This window comes from Sardina pilchardus, chromosome 24, assembly GCF_963854185.1.
Source record: "Sardina pilchardus chromosome 24, fSarPil1.1, whole genome shotgun sequence".
Classification (NCBI taxonomy): Eukaryota; Metazoa; Chordata; class Actinopteri; order Clupeiformes; family Clupeidae; genus Sardina; species Sardina pilchardus.
In genome coordinates this window covers 15,059,232-15,067,950 of record NC_085017.1, presented here as the reverse complement: position 1 = coordinate 15,067,950, position 8,719 = coordinate 15,059,232, and the positions used below count along the sequence as shown (strand labels likewise).

The 8,719-nt window shown below is 43.8% G+C and overlaps 1 protein-coding gene across 1 annotated transcript in view; it reads left to right on the top strand.

Annotated features, from left to right (window-relative positions):
* The first annotated feature begins 2,218 nt into the window (after positions 1 to 2,218).
* csmd3b (CUB and Sushi multiple domains 3b) overlaps positions 2,219 to 8,719 on the top strand; it is a 407,622-nt gene continuing 401,121 nt past the window's right edge. Inside the window, exon 1 of the mRNA XM_062530145.1 lies at positions 2,219 to 2,396. Within this exon, the coding sequence (XP_062386129.1) occupies positions 2,219 to 2,396 (178 nt within the window). The remainder of the gene's footprint in view (positions 2,397 to 8,719) is intronic.

Here is an 8,719-nt window from a genome sequence, read left to right as displayed (position 1 = left end):
GGTTGGAAAAGATAATTCTTTTTAACTGCTGTTGTTCATGGTTTCATTTAACTGTCTTTGGTTTGTGTGCTTGGTGCAAATTGTTCCTATTACTTATTGTTTTTAAAAAGACTAAACCCTGCTTCAATCGGATAATCAGACTTCCTCAGTGTAATTTATAAAGAAAGGAGCTTGCTTGCCGTTCTCATGGAACAATAGTTTCAAGGAGATCATGACTTCACACAGATCCATTCGGTTTTGCATTTTCCTATATTGGATACTTCTCAAAGTTTTCCCTACTTTGTTTGCACTAGGCTACATTTAATAAACCTGTAATCTATTTACACTGGCTACAGGATGCATCCATGTATGGAACTGTTGTAATTTAATGAACCTTGAAGTGACTAAACACACAAGGTGTGTGTGTGTGTGTGTGTGTGTGTGTGTGTGTGTGTGTGTGTGTGTGTGTGTGTGTGTGTGTGTGTGTGTGTGTGTGTGTGTGTGTGTGTGTGTGTGTGTGTGTGTGTGTGTGTGTGCGCGCGCACGTCAATATTTAGCACGAAGTGCTGGGCATTTAGGAAGTTAAAAAAGGCATGCTCGCATTATTTTCATTATGCCTGCTGGCTGCACCATAGACTGTATATATACAGTCTATGGGCTGCGCTTACTAAAACGAACAGGTTAGAGGGTAGCAAAGCTAAGATTCACACGCAGTAGCTGTACTGTAACAGATAGAAACCCACACAGACGTGTGCTAACACGCACACAAACGTCGATTCTCTCGGTCTCCCCTCCCGCTTCTAATGTCTAGCTTCAGCACCTTGGAGAGTTACCAAACGCGTTAGCGCTCAGAAAGCCATATGTCTCGTAACCATTTGCTTACAAGAAAACGTGTGCATGTGGGCTGTGATATCATAGCAATGTTTAAAAAAAGGGTCAACGGACAACCATAGCACATTATTCAGCTGTATAATAATAGTTTTATTCCGGTTGTATTTAGGCCTACCGTTTTGAATGTGTAAAAGCTGTACCAAGTGCGTTTTAGATTGTAGCTGTGAAGCACCTGCTCGTGTGTGTGTGTGTGTGTGTGTGTGTGTGTGTGTGTGTGTGTGTGTGTGTGTGTGTGTGTGTGTGTGTGTGTGTGTGTGTGTGTGTGTGTGTGTGTGTGTGTGTGTGTGTGTGTGTGCGCGCGTGTGCATGAGAGCCAGAGAGGAGAGAAGAAAGATGCAGGCGCAGAGGGAGGGAGGGAGAGAGAGAGAGAGAGAGAGAGAGCGAGAGGGAGAGAGAGAGACTCCGGTTGCCTGGTTGCCGAGGAGGATATCTGACGGGATGCATAGCCTGTAGATGGCAGAAGCGTCCTTCCACAATTGCACGTCTGCCTTGAAAATATCTGCAAAGCTTTAAAGTGTAAAAAAGCGCTGAGGAAAGTCGAAGAGTCTGGAGTGGCACATCGGTGCTTCATATCTGAGCAAGTAATTGGCATCGAATCCCTCTAAAATACGATGTTCTTAGGGATGGTGTTTTTATTCTCTGTGTTTTGACAAGGATCTTTTCTGTGGTATAATTACATGCAGCACAGCACCCAACTCCAACACGAGCTTTAGACCACAGGTCGAATCTCAACTCGAACATTCCATTCCACTACAAAAGAATGGCTTCTTCGTAGAAAATGGTTTCTAGTCCACTTGCCTCTATTGATAGCAAAGGACTTATGCCACAGTTACCTATAACCGTTTCAGCGCTGTGCGTCATTCGGAGAGTTTGATACATAAAACGATTTTGTATTTTTAGTTGGTGCTCGTATACGTTTGGATTTTGTTTGTTTGAGGGATATAGGCATATTCCTTTGAAAATGAAAAGGACAAACTTTATATAGATTCTGTCACGTCTATCAGCGCAAAGACAGTTATTCAATTATGCTCATGAATCCAAATCGTTTGGTTCCTCGTCGTGTTCTACAATGCATTTTTATGTGAAAATAACTGCTTGAAGACGACTCTTTAACAAGATGCATACCTAAGGAAACTGTACAGTTTGAACGGACACACCGGCGACTGTTTTGAGAGCTGTGAGTTTTTGCCCCTGTTGGCGAGATGGTTGAGTCCTAGTCAAGGTTGCTGTGGTATCCCAGCACCGCTGTTCACTTCGAGCTGTGACCGCACGCCAGCCACAACGGAAGACGCTCCGCTTCTGGTCGAAGGACGGAGACCGAAAAAAGAACAATTATCTTCATGTGAACATGAAAATAAATGGCATAGAGGGGTATCACATCAGGTCGACGGAAATCTTTAACATTTTCAAGAGAGGATGTATTAAACGTGGTCCAGGGGACTTTTTACAAGCTAAGAAAATGAGGATTAAAACTGGAGTTATATTTTGGAATCTCGTATTTTTTATGATGGTCACGTGTGTGCGAGGTAGGTAATCACTCTCTAAAGATGCAATCTATTTATTTGCCATTTATTACCTCCTGCGTAGGATTGTATGTGTTTTATACGGAATACCCTCTGCTCTGCAAAAATACACGAATATAGGCAGGAGCTTGGGAGACGCATTCACTTGCCAGGTTTGCCGTTCAATGCAGGCATTGAGCGAGAGCTCAATAAAAATTCTTGCAGTATGCTCAAGCGGATACGTGAGCTGCTTATGTCCATTAATTGCAGAACTCTTTGGGAAATTGGGACATTTAAATTAGATATCCCATCGTTTATGTAATGTTGAAGTGACTCATGCTGCAATATAATGATGAACTGGACGTTTGACCATTAAAAGTCTTTTTCGCGCGCAAAGAAACACGATAAGGTTCATATTATGGTCTCGGTATGTTGCTATGTCATTTACATTTTATATCAAGCAGCAGCCGTTCGCGAACAGGATTAGGAGCTGGGGACATTATACGGTTCACAAAACAAAAATGATGGGGCACAGTTAAATGTCGTTACCAACCCCAGCTCCTAGAAATCACACCACTGTAAAATTGGAAGGCTGTCTTTGGCAGTCGTGTGGACTCTAGTACTAAGATGTGAGGGGCTCTGATTTCAGCACACAATGTCTGTACTGTGATGGAAGACAAGCGGGACCGTCCTTGTCTATATGATGTGTGATGAGCTGTGATAACGCCAATTTAACTGTTGCGCGCTCCAAACGGGCTTTGACATGGGCACTTCATGTAAATCGATTTTTTTTGTTCAGACGTACATTGAATACACTTACACGATAAGAATATGTTCTTATATTATATAGCTCTACACCTGACTTCTTATCCCCATCAGCCATCCTCGATACCACATACACACACATTTCCTCATACACTCCTGCAGCCTGTTGGGTTGGTCATGTAATTAGTCACTCAGCTGTCATGAATCCAGAGGAACTTTCGCGCTATTTATTGTATTGGCGATATGGAGTTATGGAATTGTGTATGCATTACATTTCCATATGGACTCCGTGAGATGAAGGCAACACCTCAGCAGGATATCTGGGTGTTGTATTTTGGTCATTACCACTTATCTCGCATTTGAATTTGCTTTCGAATCATATTCATTTAGGCTACAGCTAATGATGGTATTTTAATTCCCACTAATACGTCACAGATTATGCATGGGTATTGCCCCTACGGTTTTATGAAACGGTCTTAGTGTTTTATTAATGGAATCGTATTATTTCCAATGAACATTTCCTCAGCCGACAGCAGTATACGCCAATGTCTGACATAAGTGGTCGTGGACGCTACACAGTGAAATTATGAAATGTTTCCAAAGGTTCTTATTTAGTCAACTCATTATTTGACAGTTTTTAATTGCACTTATTTTTTGACTGCAGCACAATTTCGAGCATACAATGGCATGGCAGTAAGAAGTAGTTGGCAAGCTGCAGTGGCTTTTCATGCTGGCCGATAACCCGACGCATGGTGGCGGTGTGATGAGATCTTGAGGATAATTCATGCAGTCTCCTCAACAGCTCTGACTCTCAGATCCTAACAGCATACATGCATGGACAGACTTCACGATTTGGGGTTTTGATCCTGAAGTAAATTACCCTAAATGCTTGCAGAAACGCGTGTCAATGTTCGCAGTTCCGTGACCTGTACGAGAGCTATATAATAAACGTCAATATCCACTAACATTTTTTACGCATTAGAAAAAGGTCCGTGGGAAAGATGAAACATATAGCCTAATGCACCTGACATTACCAGCGTTCTCCCAGGCGATCTGTATCGGATTTGTCGGCCATCATTTCAAAAGCATTATTCACTTCCACGTGAATTGAAGATGAAGGAGAGGACGCTAGGGCAGAATCTCCCGATCAGTACACATTTACAAGGGTGGGACATGACATACCTAATTGTACATCCCTAACCTCTCCGGTCTTTGGTCATCTGATTTCATCCATCCCTCTCGAAAGCTTGGCTCGTCGCCTCAGAGGAGATCGGATACCGTTTCATAAACCATAACGAAGCTCATAAGGCAGCGATTCCCACACAAGTGATTAGAGCAATGAAACAGACCCCCCCCCCCCTTCCCACCCCTCCCGCACAAAGCTGCAGCTTGAGTCGATCAAAGATCAAAAGATTTAATAACATAGCCAAAGTCTCATTTCTCAACCGAGAATACTGCTGCATTTGTAAAGAGGAACGTCTAATGTCCTCACTTGAATGAAAAGGCAGTCAACAAAGCAACCTGTAATTAGCAGAATCGTTGGTGTAACTGATTGAATATTTCACCTAGTGTCGAGTTCACTTCCTCCAATCATTGCCGGGACGAAGCTGGGTCGCTCTGTTTGAAGGAAACCCACCCAGGAGTGGATTAGCTGCTGTGTTGTTTTGACGCCTGTGTCATCTCCAAGGGATTTTCTGACTCTGATGTGGTTGACCCCAAACAGTCATCAGAGAGATCTGTGGTCATGATGTGTGTGTGTGTGTGTGTGTGTGTGTGTGTGTGTGTGTGTGTGTGTGTGTGTGTGTGTGTGTGTGTGTGTGTGTGTGTGTGTGTGTGTGTGTGTGTGTGTGTGTGTGTGTGTGTGTGTGTGTGTGTGAGAAGCCTTTAGGTGACAAGCACGTAGAAAAGAGGGCTCATGCACAGTATCAGTTATAAATATATATAAATATAAGAAACATTCTTAACCTCTCTTAGTCTCTCTTTCCCCTTACTCCCTTTCTTTCTCTCACTGTAAGTGTGTGTGTGTGTGTGTGTGTTCAACTTGTGTGTGTATGCTCTCTCTTGTTCCATCACACACGCACACAAGTTAAGCTTGCTGAAGGCAGGTGCAAAGGATGACCATAAAGGTCTGTTTTCAGTCGTCTTTGGACTGTTGTGTCTTTGGAAATACGTGAGAAACACTGCTGTGAATAAGCATTTGTGTGTTTTCATGTGCTCTTTTTTAGGTATAGACGAGTGACTGTGCATGAATGATGACTGACTAGTGTGTGTGTGTGTGTGTGTGTGTGTGTGTGTGTGTGTGTGTGTGTGTGTGTGTGTGTATGTGTGTGTGCAGAAATGCTGGGTTCTGCGCTTGGCATTTCCTGCTTATTGACGAATGGTGTACCACACTTACACACCAGATTGAAATCTCCTGGGAAATTGAGCTACCTAAACGTAATGGATTCTATTACATTGGGCTCTCTGGTTCCCATTCGTTGGCATGCCTGTAATATGGCCCTGAATGGTTACAAATAAGCTCTGCTAAGCTGAGGCGTAGTAGGTTGCTGACAGACACGCGGTATTCCTTTGGGGGAAATTTACATGTGTGCAGGCCTACGTAGACAACTATAAATATACACCACCCAGTGATGTGGTGGTCTGGGTTGTATTGATCATTCTCTTGACCACACCGCTAGGATGCCGTGATTTGCATACAAACAGGAGTTGATATCCGGTTCCAGAACCCCTTGGACCTTTCTAGAAGGTCTGTTATTCTCAGGGCCATGGCTCTTTCTTCCGAGGTCTCCCCGCAGCCATGGAGCTATTGATCAACCGTAAATTATCCGTTTACAATGGGACTCCACACACTATATTCTGCTCTCTTAAAGTAGCTCACACTTTTTTTCAGTGTTGGAGGAGCCATTAAAAGCATCTCACACTGCTCACAATGGAGAACAAACAAACAGATAAACAGAACATCTCCTAATTAGTCATTTGTGAGCAGGCAGAAGCTGCAGAGCTCTTAATAGAGCTTTGAGAGGGTTGGACCAACCCCCCATCTCCTCAGTGGCGCCTGGTCATCATGGTTGACACAAACACTGTCCTCTCAATCAATGTCCATTTAGGGAAGTCATGTGTAACCTTTAAGGACTTCTCCCCCTTGTTGCCTGTAATGGATACCCTGATGGGGGCCAGAGAACCGCTTCATGTCCAGCTCATTAGTCTGTCACAAGAAAACTGACAACATGATTGCTTACGATGGATGCATTGTCAAAGCTACCCAATGCATCACGCCTTAATTCAAGCTTCGTTCTTCATGTAAAACAAAGGGTCGAACTGTATTCATAATCACATATGAGTTAGATATCAATTACACATGATGAGCTCCACACGTCGTAATATAATCTAACACATCATATACAGTAGGCTACTAAGGGAATGATATCTGGCATACATAGCTGTTTGCAATCTCTTGGCTGTTCAGGATGTTTGGTAACAGCATAGGAACCATCAGGTTCAGGTTCAGGTTCAGGTTACTTTATTGGTACCCGTGGGGAAACTAGGTTTGCAGTTAGAGAGAGGATTGACATCCTTACAAAACAACACATAGACATGTACATTGGGGTAAACCAAATGGGACAGACATTGACATATGACTTGAGTAACCACAAACACATACACTCAATACATATACATTAGACATATGGACAAACAGTAGAACATACCACTGCATGGCATTGTTGACTTATAGAGTTGTTTGTACACATGGGCTACAGTACATGACCAGCATACTTTACAGTTATTTTCAAGTAAGCTATACATATCCAAAGTGCTTTGTGCAGTTGTGCAAACCATCACCTGGTTGTTGAAGTGAGGACTGTAAGTAAAGTTTAGCAGCAAAGTCCCCTAACAGTGTGTCACTGCACACTCTCCATCCACTGCTCCTGTCACTCTAGACTCCCTTATGCTTAGCTGCAGCCCTGGGGACGGCTTACCTTGAACTCTGCTGCCTGAGGACAGAAATCAGGCCTTGTATTTAGCATAACCGAAGAATAGCTTCTGAGTTATGGGGTTCCGGGCTCTCTGGAGGGTTGGCACAATTGGACTCTCAGTTTACTCCGATGGAAGAACTTCATTAAGCTTCTTCTTTTTTAGGTCGACAACTCTGGGCATTTTTGTGTGAAATATGGTCAGTGGGATTTTACAGGACTGTATGTGAAGTGTGTGTGTGTGTGTGTGTGTGTGTGTGTGCGTGTGTGTGTGCGCATGCGCATGCACAGCACTCCTCCTGGTCCCCCTATTTATAACCTAGACCTGGCAGGAGCTGTGCTGAAAAGTGTCCACCTACTTTTGAACTCTGGCCCCTGTCTGCTGTCACCATCTCACTGTAGCGGTTTTCTAGGTCAGAATTTGCAGGCTGGTGAAGAAGTCTAGACATTATCCTAAAAGGTGTGATATAATTGCGCAAAGATTGTCTTGATTGATGGGTTCCCCTGAGAGCTCACAGGCAGCTTTCTTTCTTCCTTTCTTTTCTCCTTCTCTCTCTCTTTCTTTCTTTCTTTCTTTCTTTCTTTCTTAATTAGTGACTCATTTTCAGCATGCAGTTCATAAGGAGTCATTGCTGAAAGCAAGCGAGTCTTTGCTTCCTGTTATTGGAGTTAACTCTTGCTGTGCTCTTCATGTGATTGGAAAGATCTCATCCTGTTCTCTCCGAGGCACTTTCACATATGCTGTTATAATTGGTTCAAAAACCCCCTCTCGTTTAATGGGTTTTAATGATGCTCCATGCGGTCCCATTGTTGAAGACCAATGGCATAATACTCAATGTGGTCAATTTCCTGTTTCTGACGCGGTCACAATAGCCACCGCGGACAGCCAAGCCAAAAGTGCCTGTCATCACCTTCCCGGCTCAGCTGGACGGTGGATGAGACAAAGCCGACCCTTTGACCTTGTGTTCCTGGGATTGCACTGATGACAGTGGGCACAGCTGTCAGCTCCGCGGTCACGGTGAACTCTGTGCCACGCATCAGACGGCGCAGCATTCAGGTGTCAGAGACACTCGCACTCTCACCAGTAATTGGCGGTTTGTTGTGTAAGATCGGGCAGGGACAGGGACAGGGACGTGCTGTGCAGTGGAAATCTTCAAGGAAGATTTTGGCCAGTGAAAAAAGATTGGCCTTTCGAAACATGAGTTATTTTTTCTTAATTCATTTGCTATCGTCATGTCATTGTTTAACATGTGGGTAATCATGAATTGAATTGAGTTTGGAAAGTGAGCAAGAACATGCAAAATGGCTGTCCATGTGCAGGACACGAACACTTGCTAAGGGAAGATCGGGTGCTACATAAAGTGGCATTGTTTTATGAGGGCCCGGCGTAGGTTGGTGATGATGGGCTTTTTACATGGCCTTCCATGAAACATTAATCTCATCCATGCTTGCTTTTATCACCCCTTAGGCTGCTTGAGAAAACCTTGGCCGTGGTGTGTGTGTGTGTGTGTTTGTGTGACTTGAGGCTGTGTGTGTGCACTTTTGTGTTTCCAGGACCTTGCTCGCCTCGCAGCGCTGTCGCATAAAAGTTTCCACAGCTCTAATGGTCTC